At 42.9% G+C, this 20,274-nt stretch overlaps 1 protein-coding gene across 2 annotated transcripts in view; it reads right to left on the bottom strand.

The window, feature by feature from the left end:
- INPP5D (inositol polyphosphate-5-phosphatase D) overlaps positions 1 to 20,274 on the bottom strand; it is a 314,393-nt gene that overhangs the window by 63,436 nt on the left and 230,683 nt on the right. For both annotated transcript variants that reach the window (XM_077291050.1, XM_077291049.1), the window contains exons 8-10: positions 8,352 to 8,423; positions 3,267 to 3,390; positions 3,049 to 3,155 (exon numbers count right to left, since the gene is read on the bottom strand). In XM_077291050.1, coding sequence (XP_077147165.1) covers positions 3,049 to 3,155; positions 3,267 to 3,390; positions 8,352 to 8,423 — 303 coding nt within the window. The remainder of the gene's footprint in view (positions 1 to 3,048; positions 3,156 to 3,266; positions 3,391 to 8,351; positions 8,424 to 20,274) is intronic.

Raw genomic sequence — 20,274 nt, 5'->3', positions numbered from 1 at the left:
AGTCCAAGTAAAATCATTGAATTACCAACATAGATGAAAACAACACCATTACTGGCCTGATGCGTTTCAGACCTATAGCTCCTTACTCGCAGTATTTTGTTGCCAGTAGGGGCTTTAGTCCTAGTTCTTTAAATGCCTCACAAAAATGTTTTCAGTCCCACACAAGTGGTCTCTCCAGTTTCCAATTTAATGGTATTGAAAGAGTAAGAAACCAGCAGTGGAGAGGCCAGGAGGAGTGTTCTTCTTAGCAGGAAGGGTTGTGGACTCTTATGTAAAATACTACATTTCCATAAAGACTCGATTATACATTAATGGTAATCTATCACCAGTTTTTTACTACCTAATCCAAAAGCAGAGACAGGTGTAACACCCCAGGGTCCTGGTTGTTACAATGGCATTGCATTCCAGACGGGGAGAATGATGTCACGCTTGGAAGCGAAGGAAGATCTTTTATCAGGTAATCACAATGCACACAACATGTTCACACTCCAGACCAGAAGGGGGAGCTCTAAACCTGATTTAGGGGGGAACTCGCCTATAAATATATTCTGGTCTGGAGGGAAAGGCAGTTGGAGAGAGGAGACAGTTAGTGCCAGACAGCAGACTGGAGCAGTCTGAGGCAGAGAGACATGTTTGGGGCTGTGCAGCTGTAGGTGCTGCAGCTCCAGGATTGAGAGAACAAGAAAGAAAGAACAGAGTTAGTGGGCATGCAGGAGAGTGGAGCACAGGAGAGGGACACCAGGGGAGCACAGCAGCGGTTGGGCTACCTCCCTGGCCGAGCACAGATTCCGGGAGCCGGAAGACCGAGGCTGTGTCAGACTCTAGGAGGCACAGCAGAAACCGGCAGGACAGCTGGATTATTACAAGTAACCTGTCCGCCCTAGTACCCAGGAGACACAGTGGCACATAGAGCCCAGGTCGTGATAGAGACCCTATAAAAAGCCTCAAGCCACCTGTCATACGTGTTTGTGTCCTAACCCATATGGAGGACAGAGAGAACTGTGAGGAGATTGCCAGAAGCCATAGGCAGTAAGGGACTACAGCATTACCACACTAATTGGAAGGCTTCTAACTCCACCTTGTAAAGGGGACTCTGAATTTGCTTCCAAGCCGGCCGGACCCTGTCTGTACGTACCTGTGATCTGGTGCCCTGGGTACCGGTTGCCTGAAGCCTACAGTTAAAGAGACTGCAAACCTGTGTCCTCCGTTCTTCACTGCACCTCTCACCATCCTCATCTATACACCAGGAGCCTTAGGGACCTACTTCACCTGTGGGAAGGTATACCATCTAGCTGCCATAACATCACCCCAGAGGACCCCTTTAAGCAGTGTCGGTCCCCACTGACCAAACACCACAGGTGGCGTCACAAACACAAACTTTATTACAAATCCCTTTAAGGACATTATCTATTATTTGGACGCCCAGGGCCATGGACTGGGTCACAGCCACTGTGACATCCCCTTAAGTACCGGACCCGGTACCGAGCACCCCATGGCCCTGGAGGGCAACTAACATAGACCCTGATTCTAGTGATGCATCACTTACTGGGTTGCTTGCAGTAGTTTTTACACAATCACTGTTTTATCAGCAGGAGATTATCATTAGAGAATTAGAAACCTGCTGCCAAGTAGTCCACCATATTCATAAGCTCTGTATAACGCCACCGTACCAATGATTGGCAGTTTTCTGCCTATGCACAGTGTACACATCAGTGATGTGGGCAAAGGGGTGGGGTATTTCGCATTCCGAGAACTGGTAGATCAGCAGCAGATAAAATAGTGATTTTATGAAATCAACAACAAGCAGCCTAGTAAGTGGCACACTGCTAGGATCAGGGTCTCGGCCCCTACCTTATGTTGCTCACAGATGGGGTAGCAAATACCTGATTCCCTTTAAACTGTATTTTAAATTATTATTTGATATAAAAAACTATATTTTTCATGTTTTTACCTTCTCTTTTGTATTGGTTCTATTGATTTAATTGGTTTGTGAGATTACCATAATTAACAGCAGAGGAGTGGTGGAGGATCTATAGTACAGGATCTATACTCAAGGTGTGTCTTATTACTTAGGATATGAGTAAGGATCATACAGGTCTGACATAAGTGATGTTCTTTGGCATTAAAGGTAACCTGTCCCAATCATAGGTGCCATGAGTCAGGTCATGGCTGCACAATGGCAGCCAGGTATGGAACCCTAGCTGTTACTAGTCCGGCGTGTGCCACCTGCTTCTCAACATAGCGCTCTAGTTGATTGACAGGTCTCTCCTATGTGTGTTTGTAGAGGCCAGTCTTGTCTCTATAGTCCAGAGACGTCTCACCAAACTATGTTTTCTCGGAAACATTGTAGGAAAACATACCTGGCTACAATCATGCTGCCTGCGGTTCGGGGAGGATGAATATAGACAAGTTTCCTTAAATGTTGCAGTTTTGATATTTCTACTTGGCCTCATTAGAAGTTGCTATCTTTGAGAAGCCGTCTGCTCTTCACGGTGACAAGTGGACAAGGAATACTGGGATTGGTATTAGGAAATAGATGCTGCCGAATAGTATACAGTATATTATTGTGTAAGAAGATAAAGCTCAGGTGCATTTATGCGACAGTGTTCACAGGCTGCCAATCACCTGACAGATGAGCAAAACGCTCGACCGTCGGGTGAAAGGATTTTTAAGCAGCCTTAAAAATCATCGCTCTCGGCAGCACATCATCTTATGAAAACAGGACCTTTTCTCACCCACTGTGGACCTAAAGATACAACTTATGTGCATAAAGTACTGCTGAACTGACATTAATGAGCACTATCCACTGTTTGCACTTTATTATAGTATTATACGAGTTAAATCCACAGAAAAACGATTTGACTAAAGCAAAAGAAATTGATGATTTTAAAAGACAGATTATTATATTCTGTACTGATAAGGGAACATCCACTGAAAGCCACCATCACTATAATAAAAGATTACACGTTGTATTATCTGCTTACGATAGTTATGAAGTGGATCTCTAGAATAAATCTACATACTCAGGACTTCATAGAGTTTTCCTACCTTAGAATCAGCAAAGATATATTCTTTACGCTGTATCTTTTCCTTTTCAGTTTCCAGTACAATTGTCAATTTATTTGGAAATTTCTGGGACTTAATTAGTTGTAGAACTGGGGTGATAAGCAAAGGAGAAGTCAGGAATTAGCATAAATTTGTTGTTTCTTATATAATTTATTGACAGAGGTATTCTTTACAGAACAGAAGGGTTGAAAAAAACATACTTTTCTTGCTGGTGTAAAATTTTTCATCTGGCCCATCTTTTGCTTTCTTGATGATAAGTTTTCCAGTTTCAACGTCTACTTTCAGATGAGTCTTTTGAGATATACCTAAAGAATCCACTTTTACCTATAAGTACATATAATATTTTAGTAGATCTATGAACTATTTAAAAAAAAAATAGGTTTAAAGAAAGTGGCACAAATTGGATAAAATAGTGCTACACATTTTTTTTTACACTTTTTTTGTCATTTTCTCAATTATTCAAGTTTTATGTGAACCGAATATGTAAATATGTTAATTTTTTTAAACTAAGGGTAGATTCCGCTGTATTCCTGAATCTGTTGTTGTTTTTATTTTGTTCCTGCACCTCTCCATCCCTGAGATATGGCCCCTTCCTCCCTGTACATAAATCTAATCTTATTAGCCAACTGGGCACTGGGCATGGTCCGCTAGAAGACTGCCATATAGGAGAAACAAAGACCACACCCACTTGGCTAGAAAGATTAGATTTACCTACAGGAAAGAGGGGGCCATATCTTGGGAATGGAGAGACGCAGGGACCAAATAAATCACCTTCACATTCAGGAGAACAGTGGCATATACAACAGGTAAAAAAAAAATTTACATGGCTAAGAACAGATCACAAGCAATAAATATACACTTCTCACAACACTGAAATTGCAACCCCAAAAAGTATAAGTCATGGAATCATAAAAATCACAAGATGGATAGACATCCATGCATGTACTGACGGTATTTCTGATGCTGTATTCATGTACTGAAGGTGGTTCTGGCGCTGCATTCATGTGCTGACAATAGTTCAAATATTGTACACAGGTAGCAATCCAAAATGTGCTTCATGGCTATGTTAAAACTAAAAATCCTCAAAAGTTAGAGTTTTGAGATTATGAGGAGGATTTGACGAGATTCTGCTCAGTGTCTGATCTAAAAAAGCAATGTAAGTTAAAGTATGTTCACTACTCCTTTTAAGAGCAGGCACCGAGCAGAATCTCTCAAAATCATCCTCAAAAATGCAAAACTTGGTTCTGGTGGTGAATTAACCCCCTAACCCTGGGCCATTTTCCGTTTTTGCGTTTTCGTTTTTTGCTCCCCTTCTTCCCAGAGCCATAGCTTTTTTTTATTTTTTCAGTCAAAATGACCATGTGAGGGCTTGTTTTTGCTGTACTTTTGAACGACACCATTGGTTTTAACATACCGTGTACTGGAAAACGGGAAAAAAATTCCAAATGCGGTGAAATTGCAAAAAAAGTAAAATTCCACAGTTGTTTTTTTTTTTTTTCTAACCATGTTCACTAAATGCTAAAATTGACATGCCATTATAATTCTCCAGGTCATTACGAGTTCATAGACACCAAACATGTCTAGGTTGTTTTTTAATTTAATTGGTGAAAAAAAAATCCAAACTTTGGTAAAAAAAAAAAATTAAAATGGCACCATTTTCCGAGACCTGTAGCTTCTCCAATTTTTGTGATTTAAGACTTAGTGAGGGCTTATTTTTTGCGCACTGAGCTGATGTTTTTAATGATACCATTTTGTTGCATATACTCTCTTTCGATCATTACGCCGTCTAGCGATCAGGTTAATTCTTTTTTTATTTTGATAGATCGGGCGCTTCTGAACTTGGCGATACCAAATATGTGTGTTTGATTTTTTTTATTTTATTTTGAATGGGGCGAAAGGGGGTGATTTGAACTTTTACTTTTTTTTTTTTTAGATTTTTAAAAAGTTTTTTAAAAACTTTTTGCATGCTTCAATAGTCTCCATGGGAGACTAGAAGCTGCAGTTGTCCGATCGGCTCTGCTACATACAGGCGATGATCAGATCGCCTGTATGTAGCCGAAATGCTCACCTTCTATGAGCACCAACCTCTTCTTGTCATGCTAACCCATCGGTGACCACGATCACGTGACGGGGTCACCGATGGACGGGATTTCTTGCACGCTTGCTGGAACCGCGATTTAAATGCCGCTGTCAGAGATTGACAGCGGCATTTAACAAGTTAACAGGCATATGCTGGGAAAGATGTGGGCTCTGCGCCGGAACCCACATCAAAGGGAGGGAGTCTGACGTTGTCGTATTATTATGCCCAATGTCGGAAAGGGGTTAATGTACTGATGGTGGTTCTGTTGATGTATTTATGCAAGCACTCCGTTACATTTTTTGCAGCCCTTTGGATTGGTTCAGTACGTCATTGCGGCCATTAGACCAAAAAATGTTGTGCACCACTGGTCTACACAATCCATCAGAAGGCATTTGCACGACATTGGGCTATGAGCCAGACATCCAGCTACAGATGTTCCATTGACCTAACATGACCTCTCTCAAATGGTATGATGGTCTATCTTCCAGCAATGAGTCCTGCTTTTGTCTTGGTCACAATGATAGCCAAATATTGATGTGGATGCCATGTTGGAATTGTCATGAAGAGGCCTTCACTGGAAAATGTAAAAGTCTTCTAAGGGCTGTTTTTCCAAACGACAACACTAACCTGCATGTCTCTTGTTCTAATGTGAGCAGCATGCATGGCCTAAATGTTTTACCATTATCTGCATTGTCTCCAGACTTGTCTCCCATGGAGTACATCTGGGACGTCATTGGTAGGCAATTGCAAAGAAAGCTGCCAACAGCAGATCTTGATGATTTGCCCAAGTGCATTCAGGTAGGTAGAACATTCCTCAGATAACCTCATTGATAGCAGTAAAGGCATGTAAGTGCGTGTATCTCTGCTTGTGGTGCTGATACTTGATACTGAATACATTGAGATGGTTGAAAATTTTGTTTGCATTTTTTCAACAATTGTATATTGTGAACATATCTATCCATCCTGTGCTTTTTATAGCTCTATGAATTTTCCTTATTGGTGCTGCAATTTGAGGTTGCAATGTTCAGGAGTGTATTTTTATGGCAAGTGACATGTCCTTTTTAACCCCTTAAGGACTAGGGGTATTTTCATTTTTGCGTTTCCATTTTTTGCTCCCCTCCTTCCCAGTGCCATAACTGTGTTACTTTTCCATCAATAGGACCATGTGAGGGCTTGTTTTTTTGTGGGACGAGTTGTGCTTTTGCATGGCACCATTGATTTTACCATATAATTTACTGGAAAACAAGAAAAAAAATCAAAGTGCGGTGAAATTGCAAAAAAAGTGCAATTCCACAATAGTTGTTTTTTTTTCACCATGTTCTCTAAATGCTAAAACTGCAATTGTGATTCTCCAGGCCATTACGAGTTCATAGACACCAAACATGTCTAGGTTCTTTTTTATTTAAGGGGTGAAAAAAAATTCTAAAGTTTTTTTTTTTTAAGAGTTGCCATTTTCAGAGACCCGTAGCGCCTCTATTTTTCGGGATCTGGAGATGGATGAGGGCTTATTTTTTTCACCAATCTGATGTTTTTATTGATGTCATTTGGTGTAGATACAATGCTTTGATTGCCTGTTATTGTATTTATTACAATGTTGCAGCGACCAAAAAACGTAATTCTGGTGTTTTGATTTTTTTTCTTGTTACGCCATTTACCAATCGGTTTAATTCTTTTTATATATTGATTGATCGGGTGATTCTGAACACGGCGATAACAGATATGTGTATGTGTATTTTTTACTTTTTTTTAATTGTTTTATTTTGAATGGGGCACATTTTTAAAAACATTTTTTTTAAACTTTTTACTTCCTTCAATAGTGTCCATGGAAGACTAGAAGTTGCGATCATCTGATCGCTTGTGCTGCAGCCCTGCTGTGTGTAGCAGAAATGCTCACTTGCTATGAGCGCCTACCGCTGTGCGGCACTCATAGCGATTTGGCATTGACAACCACAAGCTTTGAAAAAGAACATACTGTTCGAAACGCGAAGCCTGCTGCTACACATTCTCCTGTGAACCATGTTTTTGGACTTTGCATTTTATCTTCAATAAATTTGATTATCTTTGGAAGCTGGATTTTTCTCCTGTTTTGCCCTATTGCTCCACGTGATGACTGCACGTTATCCGGGCTTCCCCACAACACATGCCTAGCAGGTGAGCTGGTTTTCATTATTTTTTTTTTTCTTTGTCTCCTGTAGACCCCGGGTTGTCATGCCAACCCATCGGTGACCCGCGGTCATGTGACACGGGCGTCGATGGGCAGGATTAGTGACACAATTGTGGCGCGTGCATGTTAAATGCCGCCTGTCAGAGACTGACAGCAGAATTTAATATGTTAACAGCCACAGGTGAATCATGATTCCACCCGCAGCTGTTAGGGGCAAATGACAGCTGATCATCGATGAGCCCACATCAAACAGGGGGAGGCGTCCAATGTCAGATATATCCGTCATTGGATGTTAAGGGGTTAACATACATGTCCACCTTTGAGCTCCATTAGAAAGTATACATTGGTATATATTCTATATATCAGTATCTCATTCTGCTTAAAGGGAATCTTGTCAGCAGGTTTTCATTATTTAATCTAAGAGCAGCATAATATAGAGCAAGAGAGCCTGATTCCAGGGATACGTCACTTATTAAGCTGTGTGCAATAGTTTCAATACAATCAATGTTTTATCTGCAGGAAAGTATCACTGCCTGACTAGGTCTCACGTGCACGGCAGTCAAACTAATCCGTGTAGCTCCGCCCCCCGCACTGGTTGGCAACTTTCCAACAGTTCACAGTGTACAAAGAACTCTGCTCTCTGATTACATAGCAAAACCTGCTGACAGATTCCCTCTAACTTCTCTTGGTCTGATGACAGGTTCCAGTTTGTGCACATTCTTATCCAATACGGCATACGGCATTTACAATTCTCGTGGCTTTTAGGCTGAAATTACAGTACAGTTGTTTTTGCAGTAGGTACAGTATCTCTTCTTCGCATGTTCTTAATTGAAAAAGAAAATGACTTTGGTAAAATGTATCTATTAATGACCGGAGGAGCATTATTGCCTGTAAACGATGTAATAGGGGCAGTGTCTCTGCTATGGGGAATTGTGTAATAGCAGCAGAAAGACCGATGATGGCGCTCCGACTTTTAGATTGGAGAATAGAAATACCGCACATAGAAACATTGAGAAACCCTGAGCTAGATGAAATGATTACCTCAAATATTATGGGGGGTATGAGCGATCTCCGGTGTTTCACGGCAGCTCCCTCCATTAAGACTGTTTTTACCTGAAATAAGAATTAAAGAAATGAAAGAAATGCATAGTCATTCATATTTAGTGCTACGAAATTAACTTCTCATTATATTTTATAAAATCGCCTAAATCAGACTGTGCAAAATATGCAAAAGAGCGTAAGAAAGATAAAAGAAAATTAAAAATATATCATCAAGAAACATTTTAAATGCACCTGAATGATGAGGATGAGGCGATATTGTTGGATGGGTAAGAAATGACTGTTACTAAAGCAGTGAGGTACAAGGCGCACTGTAGCCGAGCCTCAGTGTGTGGGTGGTGTCTGGCTGGATTATATGTCGGCCGATGTTAGCACAGGATAATGGTGAATCTGTTAGGAGTTACATTTATTCGAGATGTGGAATGACTTCCTTCATGTAGACCTAAGATAATATCTTATAGCCCTTCTTATTGGGAAACATGGTACGTGATTTTTGACAGCTGGTGTCCCCAAATAAGAGAACAGATTAGCGATGAGTGAATGTGCTCGGATAGGGTGTTATCTGACCATGCTCGGGTGCTAACCGAGAGTCTCGGGCGTACTCGAATAATATGTGCATGTCTCCTGGCTGCTAGACAGCCGCAACACATGTGGAGAATGACTCCTTGTTTGACAATCCCTGCGTGTGCGGTCTAACAGCCATGAGACATGCAGCTGCGGGGACTAGAACATATTTTTCAAGCACGCCGGAGATACTTGGTTAGCGGCCGAGCATGATCGGATAATACCCTATCCAAGCACGTTCACTCATCACCAGTACAGATCTATCTTGAAGATCATCAAAACTAATCCTCAAGGATTACGGCACAGACGATCGTGAGTCGCTACGCAAGTTGCTGTATTGTGCACTATAAGGCACTGTATTTTTCCCTTGATTCCCTGGATAAATCGCTGAAGATATAGCATGAGCCCATTGTACACGTAAAACTATAAGGATCCCTAATATGGCCTTGTGCATGAGGCCTACTAAAGGCTACATGGGCATACATGCCATAGAGACAGTCAAATAATAAAAGACTGACCGTCACTTCCAAACAGAAAAACGGGTGTGAACAGGTGCAAGCTAAGAGAGCCACTTCCACATGTAACTACCAAATTAAAGCTGCACTCTGTAGCGCTATAGCATGCAAACTTGAAATACATGAAATTGGAATTGCATTACTGCTCTAGAAAAAAAAGTTAAAATGAAGATGCTTAGCACATAAACTGGCCAATTCTTGCACTAAGTGTCTTCCTTTTAACTTTTTTTCTAGAGCAGAAATGCTATTCAGATTTCATACATTTCATGTTTGCATGCTATAGCGCTACAGAGTGCAGCTTTAATTTGATAGAGACATTCAAGTCAATTGCTTTGAGGTCCATGCAGGAATGGGGGACTAAACCGACTGTTTCATCCCTCACCTCATGGGCCTTCGAAAAGAAGAATGAGGAAGGAAAAGCGGTCACCGACTCACCAGTCCTTCTGTCTAGAGAGAATCATTATTTTATGCGGCCATGAATATGTGAGTTACTCTACCAAATCAGTAATTTAGCTATAGGGGTCACACCAATGGCATCATGTCTGTGTGCTGCCTCTAATGCACATGAAAATACCGCACAGGCAACATGAAAGCAGTGGTTTTAAGTATGAGAGACTTCCCTTCCACCTCTCAGGTATGTCTACGTAGCCGGCTGGAGCCTGCAGGATGATGACTGTTTTCCTCCCATCCACATCCAATTGTGAGTATGGTGAGATACGTATAATGTTATGTGAGTGTGTATTATATGACGGTGTTATTTACTAGTATCAATATGGTGGCGCTATTTTTGGTATAAAGTATGTGACGACATTATCTGTGTGTGAATATCGTAACATTATTTCTGTGTGCAGTGCACTATCTGTTTGTATATACTACAAGTAATTGTGTGTGCAGTATATTGGAGCAATTATTTATGTGCACAGTATGTGGCAGCATTCTATAGTAAATGCCAGTGATATGTGTATACACTAGATGAAGGCATTATTTATATGTATCGTATATGTCAGTATTATTCCTATATCTGCTTTATGAGGGATTATTGTGAACATATATTTATATATAAATATATAAATATTTATATTTTTAGCATATGGCTGCATTATTTATGTCTGATACACTCATGTGTCCGTACTTGTGATGTAAACAGAATTGTAAAAAAGGTTTTGTCATAGGTGATGGGGTCAGGAGGGAGACCCAAGCAACTTCTACAAGCCCTGGCAAAAATTATGGAATCACCAGCCTTGGAGGATGTTCATTCAGTTGTTTAATTTTGTAGAAAAAAGCAGATCACAGACATGGCACAAAACTAAAGTCATTTCAAAGAGCAACTTTCTGGCTTTAAGAAACACTAAAAGAAATCAAGAACAAAAAATGTGGTGTTCAGTAATGGTTACTTTTTTTAACCAAGCATAGGGGAAAAATTATGGAATCACTCAATTCTGAGGAAAAAAATTATGGAATCATGAATAACAAACAAACAAAAAACACTCCAACACATCACTAGTATTTTGTTTCACCACCTCTGGCTTTTATAACAGCTTGCAGTCTCTGAGGCATGGACTTAAAGGGACTCTGTCACCTGAATTTGGAGGGAACAATTTTCAGCCATAGGGGCGGGGTTTTCGGGTGTTTGATTCACCCTTTCCTTACCCGCTGGCTGCATGCTGGCTGCAATATTGGATTGAAGTTCATTCTCTGTCCTCCATAGTACACGCCTGCGTAAGGCAAGATTGCCATGTGCAGGCGTGTACTACGGAGGACAGAGAATGAACTTCAATCCAATATTGCAGCCAGCATGCAGCCAGCGGGTAAGGAAAGGGTGAAACAAACACCCGAAAACCCCACCCATATGACCGAAAATTATTCCCTCCAAATTCAGGTGACAGAGTCCCTTTAATGAGTGTCAAACAGTCCTCTTCATCAATCAATGCCAGATGATGCCTCTTCATCATCAATGCCAGATCAGCTTTGCAGGTTGGAGCCTTGTCATGGACCATTTTCTTCAACTTCCACCAAAGATTTTCAATTGGATTGAGATCCGGGCTATTTGCAGGCCATGACATTGACCCTATGTGTCTTTTTTCAAGGAATGTTTTCATAATTTTTGCTCTATGGCAGGATGCATTATCATCTTGAAAAATGATTTCATCATCCCCAAACATCCTTTCAATTGATGAGAAAAGTGTCCAAAATATCAACATAAACTTGTGCATTTATTGAAGACTAGATGGTGGCCCGATTCTAACGCATCGGGTATTCTAGAATATGCATGTCCACGTAGTATATTGCCCAGTGACGTAGTATATTGCCCAGTTACGTAGTATACATAGTATAGTATACAGCACAGAGCCACGTAGTATATATATATAGTATATTACCCAGTTACGTAGTATATTGCCGAGTTACGTAGTATATTGCCGAGTTACGTAGTATAGTGCCCAGTTACGTAGTATATTGCCCAGTTACGTAGTATATTTCACAGCCACGTAGTATATTGCCCAGTTACGTAGTATATTGCCCAGTTACGTAGTATATTGCCCAGTTACGTAGTATATTGCCCAGTGACGTAGTATATTGCCCAGTTACGTAGTATACAGCACAGAGCCACGTAGTATATATATATAGTATATTACCCAGTTACGTAGTATATTACCCAGTTACATAGTATATTGCCGAGTTACGTAGTATAGTGCCCAGTTACGTAGTATATTGCCCAGTTACATAGTATATTTCACAGCCACGTAGTATATTGCCCAGTTACGTAGTATATTGCCCAGTTACGTAGTATATTGCCAAGTGACGTAGTATATTGGCCAGTGACGTAGTATACAGCAAAGAGCCACATAGTATATTGCCCAGCCATGTATGTCACAGGTTAAAAAATAAAAAATAAACATATACTCACCTTCCGAGGGTACCCTTGTAGTTCTGTCGCCTGTGTTCAGTTCAGGCGGCAGCTTCCGGTTCGAGGGTGTGATGACGTCGCGGTCACATGACCGTGACGTCACGGCAGGTCCTTCTCGCGCAGGCGGCGTAAGGTGAGTATATAATGATTTATTATTTTTTTTAAATTATTTTTAACAGATGTTTTTACTATTGAGGCTGCATAGGCAGCCTAAATAGTAAAAACTTGGTCACACAGGGTTAATAGCGGCGGTAACGGAGTGAGTTACCCACGGCATATCGCGGTCCATTACCGCTGGCATTAACCCTGTGTGAGCCGTGACTGCGGGGAGTATGGAGCGGGCGCCGGCCAGTGCCTTTACCTGACATGCAGCCCCATATCTTCAATGACTGTGGAAATTTGCATGTTCTCTTCAGGCAGTCATCTTTCTAAATATCATTGGAACGGCACCAAACAAAAGTTCCAGCATCATCACCTTGCCCAATGCAGATCGCGATTCATCACTGAATATGACTTTCATCCAGTCATCCACAGTCCATGATTGCTTTTCCTTAGCCCATTGTAACCTTGTTTTTTTCTGTTTAGGTGTTAATGATGGCTTTCGTTTAGCTTTTCTGTATGTAAATCCCATTTCCTTTAGGCGGTTTCTTACAGTTCGGTCACAGACATTGTCTCCAGTTTCCTCCCATTCGTTCCTCATTTGTTTTGTTGTGCATTTCCTGTTTTGGAGACATATTGCTTTAAGTTTCCGATCTTGATGCTTTGATGTCTTCCTTGGTCTACCAGTATGTTTGCCTTTAACAACCTTCCCATGTTGTTTGTGTTTGGTCCAGATTTTAGACACAGCTGACTGTGAACAACCAACATCTTTTGCAACATTGCGTGATGATTTACCCTTTTTTGAGAGTTTGATAATCCTCTCCTTTGTTTCAATTGACATCTCTTGTGTTGGAGCCATGAGGAGCCATGATTCATGTCAGTCCACTTGGTGCAACAGCTCTCCAAGGTGTGATCACTCCTTTTTAGATGCAGACTAACGAGCAGATCTAATTTGATGCAGGTGTTATTTTTGGGTATGAAAATTTACAGAGTGATTCCATAATTTGTTCCTCAGAATTTAGTTATTCCATAGTTTTTTCCCTATGCTTGGTTAAAAAAGTAACCATTACTGACTACCACATTTTTTGTTCTTGATTTCTTTTAGTGATTCTTAAAGCCAGAAAGTTGCCATTTGAAATGACTTTAGTTTTGTGCCATGTCTGCGATCTGCTTTTTTTCTACAAAATTAAACAACTCAATGAACATCCTCCAAGGCCGTGATTCCATAATTTTTGCCAGGGGTTGTACAACTGGGCCCACCTAACAGCAACCAAAGGATAAATCTGTATTTGCAAATTATGATATGGCCAAAATACGACTGCAGATCAAAGGGAGAAAAGACCTGAAAGCTGATAATATGAGATGAGATCACAGATTATGGTTTCACAAAAATGCTAGCATTGCAGCTTTTATCCAGGGGACTGAAGAGGGTAACGAGGTGAAAGTGACAGCTGTTCTGCCCATCTTAATGTGCAGAAAGTTAATTATCATGTTATTCAAGTTGTGGCCACTGTAGGTCATCAGTTGCCTACTTTTCATGTTGTTTACCAACTTTTCCCTCAGAAGAGCAATGTCTTCTGGGTGAGTTCCGCCCTCATTCTTCTTGTGTAAGACAAGCTTCAGTAGCCATTTTTCCTCAGGTCTGAAGAGAGACACACGTGCTCCTGTCTCACTTACTTTCCTACCCCTGTCCTAACGGATCTCGGTACGTTTATAAAGGGTTAAATGCATCTTATGTTTGTGTTAGTATTTGAGCCTTATGCAGCTCCTATAGTCTGATATAGTTAGGCAGATTGTGCTCGGCAGCTTGCAGTTAGGTTAATGTTTACTCTGCATGTAGATAGAGGCATCTTTGTATAGAATAGGGCAGTGCTGTAGAATTACTGTGCAATGCACTCTGTATAATTCTTGCTGTAATGTCCCAGTTATTTACGTGATTGCACCCTGTATGTGCATATACTGATATGCTGTTATTCTTTACAGTTTTTCACCAGTCATCCACTATGATTATTCACTGAACATCCACTTTGTACATCAACATCATTCACTATTCGATCATCTACTATGAATACTATCCACCATTGTTGTTCAACGTTATAGTTTATGTTATCATCACCCTAATAAATAAGACTTAAGCATCAACACAGTCTGTTTACTGGGATGTGGATGAAGGTTTAGCTGTATGTCGGAATCCACACAGCATCCTACGTGGAGGAAGGCAGAACAGTGAAAAACGAGACCGCCAGTCGCAGGCGGTGATTGTAAAGGAAGAACAGATTAGCTGCCTTCAGTGAAACTGATAGCCGGTCGCAGGCTGTAGTTGATCAGACTGTACGGAACCGCTAACACCCTCACTGCTCCGCATTCGGGTATCACAGCAGCCGCCATACAGCCGCAGAACTATACTGCAGCCCGCCAAGAAGAGCTACATCATTCCCGCCACGCGGAAGCTCACCGCACATAGACTCAGTTTCCCGCCAAAACACTCAGCAGCACGCAGCTAAGCGCACAAGGTCTCGAAACAGCACATCCTCACTCAAGACGAGGTCACGAGCAAGCTCTAGCAGGTCATCATTAGCAGAGCTGGCTGCTGTCGCTTGTGCTGAAGCTGAAGCAGCCAAAGCGAGGTCCTCCTTCGCCGAGAAAGAAATGCATCTAAAGCTGAGACAAGCAGAGCATGAAGCAGAAAATGCACGTTTGCAGGCAGAACAAACTGCACGCCTGCAAGCCGAAACCGCACGTTTGCGGGCAGAGCAAGAGGCAGAAAGTGCGCGCCTGCAAGTGTCTCTAGAAAGACTTATGGCAGACAAAGAGGCAGCAGCTGCAATAGCTAAGGCAGAGTACTTGGAAGCCATGAAGGATCCTGATTATGAGGGACGCAGCAACGTTCTTGGAACAGATCTAGAGCAGCAAGATCCAGCTCAGCGCGTTGCAGAGTACGTCCATCGACACTCCAGCATGGACAACACCCTCGACAGACTACATCGATCAGCCTACGCCGATTATCATCGATCCAACCCCGAACTTCGCTACTACAAACAAGAAGACATCCAGCACAGAGGAGTCGACTACAGCTACCGTTCCACTGAGAAGAAGGTACAGCTCCCACCTCACCTTAAAGAGACATCTTCACCAGAAAGGTACTATGCAGACTGTCCAAAGCCAAGAGCGTCTCACAGGTATGGTGATACACCACACACTAGACATGACTATAACATACCAGCTCGTACCAACACTGATCAAGTCACCGTAGACTTGGTAAAGTTCTTTGCCCGCCGAGAACTGGTAGCAAAAGGACTGGTAAAGTTCACTGACAAAGCTGAAAACTATAGGTCATGGCGAGCTTCGTTCCAGAACGCCATCCAGGGACTGGACCTTTCTAGTAGTGAGGAGTTAGATCTCCTGGTAAAGTGGCTTGGAACTGAATCGGTCGAGCATGCTAAAAGACTAAGAGACATTAACATAGAATACCCACACATAGGTCTACGTAAAGTGTGGGAAAGACTTGACGAATGCTATGGGTCCATAGAAGTAATAGAGAATGCTTTATTCAAAAGAATTGATGATTTCCCTAAGATAGGGCCCAAAGGTTATCAAAGGCTTAGAGAATTGAGTGATTTATTGATAGAGTTATAGGTCGCCCAGAAGGAAGGTCACTTGCCAGGATTGGCATTCTTAGACACTGCTAGGGTTGTCAATCCAATAGTACAAAAACTTCCTTAAGGTCCCGTCTCACATAGCGAGATCGCTAGCGAGATCGCTGCTGAGTCACTAGTTTTGTGACGCAACAGCGACCTCAGTAGCGATCTCGCTATGTTTGACACGTACCAGCGACCCGGCCCCTGCTGTGAGATCGCTCGTCGTGTCGGAATGGCCTGGACCTTTTTTTGATCGTTGAGGTCCCGCTGACATCGCTGAATTGGTGTGTGTGACACGGATTCAGCGATGTCTTCACTGGTAACCAGGGTAAACATCGGGTTACTAAGCGCAGGGCCGCGCTTAGTAACCCGATGTTTACCCTGGTTACCATCATAAATGTAAAAAAAAACCAAACACTACATACTCACATTCCGGTGTCCGTCAGGTCCCTTGCCGTCTGCTTCCCGCACTGACTGACTGCCGGCCGTAAAGTGAAAGTACAGCACAGCGGTGACGTCACCGCTCTGCTGTTAGGGCCGGCGCTCAGTCAGTGCAGGAAGCGGACGCCGGGGGACGCGAAGGTGAGTATGTAGTGTTTGTTATTTTACATTTTACACTGGTAACCAGGGTAAACATCGGGTTACTAAGCGCGGCCCTGCGCTTAGCAACCCGATGTTTACCCTGGTTACCCGGGGACCTCAGCATCGTTGGTCGCTGGAGAGCGGTCTGTGTGACAGCTCTCCAGCGACCACACAGCGACTAAACAGCAACGCTGCAGCGATCGACGTCGTTGTCTGTATCGCTGCAGCGTCGCTATGTGTGACGGGGCCTTTACAATCTTCAAGAAAGGTGGATTATACATGGTTCATGGTATAAACAAATTCATAATGTACCATTCCCTCCTTTTACTGTATTTGTTGAGTTTGTCACCCAGCAAGCCAAGATCAGAAATGACCCTAGTTTTGATTTCACTCTGTCATGTTCCACTACCCCTGGTGTCAAACCCAGTAAGACACCCGTGGCAGTCCATAAAACTAATATTGATTCCACAGGTCCTCCTCACAAGACAACTAAGCCCCCTACGGAAGAGAGCAAACCTCAGGATGTCAGTAAGCAGTGTCCTCTACACAGGAAACCACATCCTCTACTAAAGTGCAGAGCCTTCAGGGAGAAGACTTTAGAGGATCGCAAAGGTTTCCTCAAGGAAAACAACATCTGCTTCAAATGCTGTGCTACAACCTCTCACTTCGCCAGGAACTGTGGAGCTAGCGTGAAATGTGCAGAATGCAGCAGCACGGATCACAATACAGCCTTCACCCTGGACCACCTCCAGGAGTGTTGTCACAGGTAGAGGAGCACAATGAGAAGCAGAAGAACACCGACGAAGACACCCCTGCGGTCATCTCTCAATGTACGGAGATCTGTAAGGGACTCACAGGAGGAAGATCCTGTTCAAAAATCTGCCTTGTCCGAGTCTATCCAGCAGGACACAGAGACAAAGCGCTCAAGATATACAGTGCCTACAAGTAGTATTCAACCCCCTGCAGATTTAGCAGGTTTACACATTTGGAATTAACTTGGCATTGTGACATTTGGACTGTAGATCAGCCTGGAAGTGTGAAATGCACTGCAGCAAAAAAGAATGTTATTTCTTTGTTTATTTTTTTTTTTTAAATTGGGAAAAGTCTTTTCAGAGGGTCATTTATTATTCAACCCCTCAACCCACCAGAATTCTGTTTGGTTCCCCTAAAGTATTAAGAAGTAGTTTAGGCACAAAGAACAATGAGCTTCACATGTTTGGATTAATTATCTCTTTTTCCAGCCTTTTCTGACTATTTAAGACCCTCCCCAAACTTGTGAACAGCACTCAAACATGGTCAACATGGGAAAGACAAAGGAGCATTCCAAGGCCATCAGAGACAAGATCGTGGAGGGTCACAAGGCTGGCAAGGGGTACAAAACCCTTTCCAAGGAGTTGGGCCTACCTGTCTCCACTGTTGGGAGCATCATCCGGAAGTGGAAGGCTTATGGAACTACTGTTAGCCTTCCACGGCCTGGACAGCCTTTGAAAGTTTCCTCCCGTGCCGAGGCCAGGCTTGTCCGAAGAGTCAAGGCTAACCCAAGGACAACAAGGAAGGAGCTCCGGGAAGATCTCATGGCAGTGGGGACATTGGTTTCAGTCAAAACCATAAGTAACGTACTCCACCGCAATGGTCTCCGTTCCAGACGAGCCCGTAAGGTACCTTTACTTTCAAAGCGTCTTGTCAAGGCTCATCTACAGTTTGCTCATGATCACTTGGAGGACTCTGAGACTGACTGGTTCAAGGTTCTCTGGTCTGATGAGACCAAGATTGAGATCTTTGGTGCCAACCACACACGTGATGTTTGGAGACTGGATGGCACTGCATACGACCCCAAGAATACCATCCCTACAGTCAAGCATGGTGGTGGCAGCATCATGCTGTGGGGCTGTTTCTCAGCCAAGGGGCCTGGCCATCTGGTCCGCATCCATGGGAAGATGGATAGCACGGCCTACCTGGAGATTTTGGCCAAGAACCTCCGCTCCTCCATCAAGGATCTTAAGATGGGTCGTCATTTCATCTTCCAACAAGACAACGACCCAAAGCACACAGCCAAGAAAACCAAGGCCTGGTTCAAGAGGCAAAAAATCAAGGTGTTGCAGTGGCCTAGTCAGTCTCCTGACCTTAACCCAATCGAAAACTTGTGGAAGGAGCTCAAGATTAAAGTCCACATGAGACCATGAGACACCCAAAGAACCTAGATAACTTGGAGAAGATCTGCATGGAACAGTGGGCCAAGATAACTCCAGAGACCTGTGCCGGCCTGATCAGGTCTTATAAAAGACGATTATAGCTGTAATTGCAAACAAAGGTTATTCCACAAAATATTAAACCTAGGGGTTGAATAATAATTGACCCACACTTTTATGGTTAAAATTTATAAAAATTTAACTGAGCAACAAAACTTTTTGGTTTGTAAGATTTATGCATCATGCTCCTGCTCTTGTTTGAAGTTTGAAGGCTCTAACTTATTTGCATCTTATTAAACCTGCTAAATCTGCAGGGGGTTGAATACTACTTTTAGGCACTGTATGCAATCCTGGATGACCAAAGTAATAGGTCTTTAGCCAGGTCCATCTTCTTTGACAACTTCAACATTGTAGGCCCCGGTTCTCCCTACTCCCTTAGGACATGTTCAGGTACCGTCGAGACGGCGGGGAGGAAAGCAACCGGATACAAAGTGGAGTCCATAGATGGCCAGACCTGCCTGTCACTACCGACCATCCTGGAGTGCAACCAGATTCCTGACAACAGGTCTGAGATACCTTCACCAGAGGTGGCAACGTATCACCCCCACCTGAAGCGTATAGCCCACCTGATACCTGAGTTGGAACCAGAAGCCCCAATAGCTTTACTTCTGGGAAGAGATATACTATGAGTCCACAAGACTAGATAATATATCAACGGCTCCCGGAATGCTCCATACGCTCAGAGGCAAGACCTTGGATGGGTCATTGTAGGAGATGTCTGTCTAGGAGGAGCACACAAGTTGGTCTCAGTCAACAGTATGCTTACCAGCACACTAGAAAATGGTCGTCCATCTCTCTTCCAGCCGTGTCACAATAGTCTGCTGGTAAAGGAACTACCGAGCAGCACTCCCCTACCTTGCCCTTTCTCAGTTCCTATCAACGAAGACCACGCCTGTGAAGGTGAACAAGACCACATAGGATGTACAGTCTTCCACAGGACGAAGGAAGACAACAAGGTAGCGATGTCTATAGAAGAGAGGATGTTCTTGGACATCATGGATGAACAAATAGTCAAGGATACGTCGAATAGTTGGGTCGCACCTCTACCATTTCGACCTCAGAGGAGACGCCTACCCAACAACAGGGAATTGGTCTTCAGCAGATTCATCTCCCTAAGGTTACACAAGATTTCCTCCAACAGCCGAGAGTTGATGGAAGCCTTTCCCTCTGAAGACTATTCCAGCAATCTAAAGGATTTAGACCTCAGCATCGACCCCCTTCCCATGCAGCGGAGCCTTGGATTGCTGTGGGACCTGAAGACAGATACCTTCACCTTTCAGATCAGCAAGGATGAGAAAACCTTCACGCGCAGAGGAGTTCTTTCCTTCGTGAATAGTTTATACGACCCCTTGG

This window comes from Ranitomeya variabilis, chromosome 2 (assembly GCF_051348905.1).
Source record: "Ranitomeya variabilis isolate aRanVar5 chromosome 2, aRanVar5.hap1, whole genome shotgun sequence".
Lineage (NCBI taxonomy): Eukaryota > Metazoa > Chordata > Amphibia > Anura > Dendrobatidae > Ranitomeya > Ranitomeya variabilis.
This window is presented reverse-complemented; position numbering and strand designations above follow the sequence as displayed.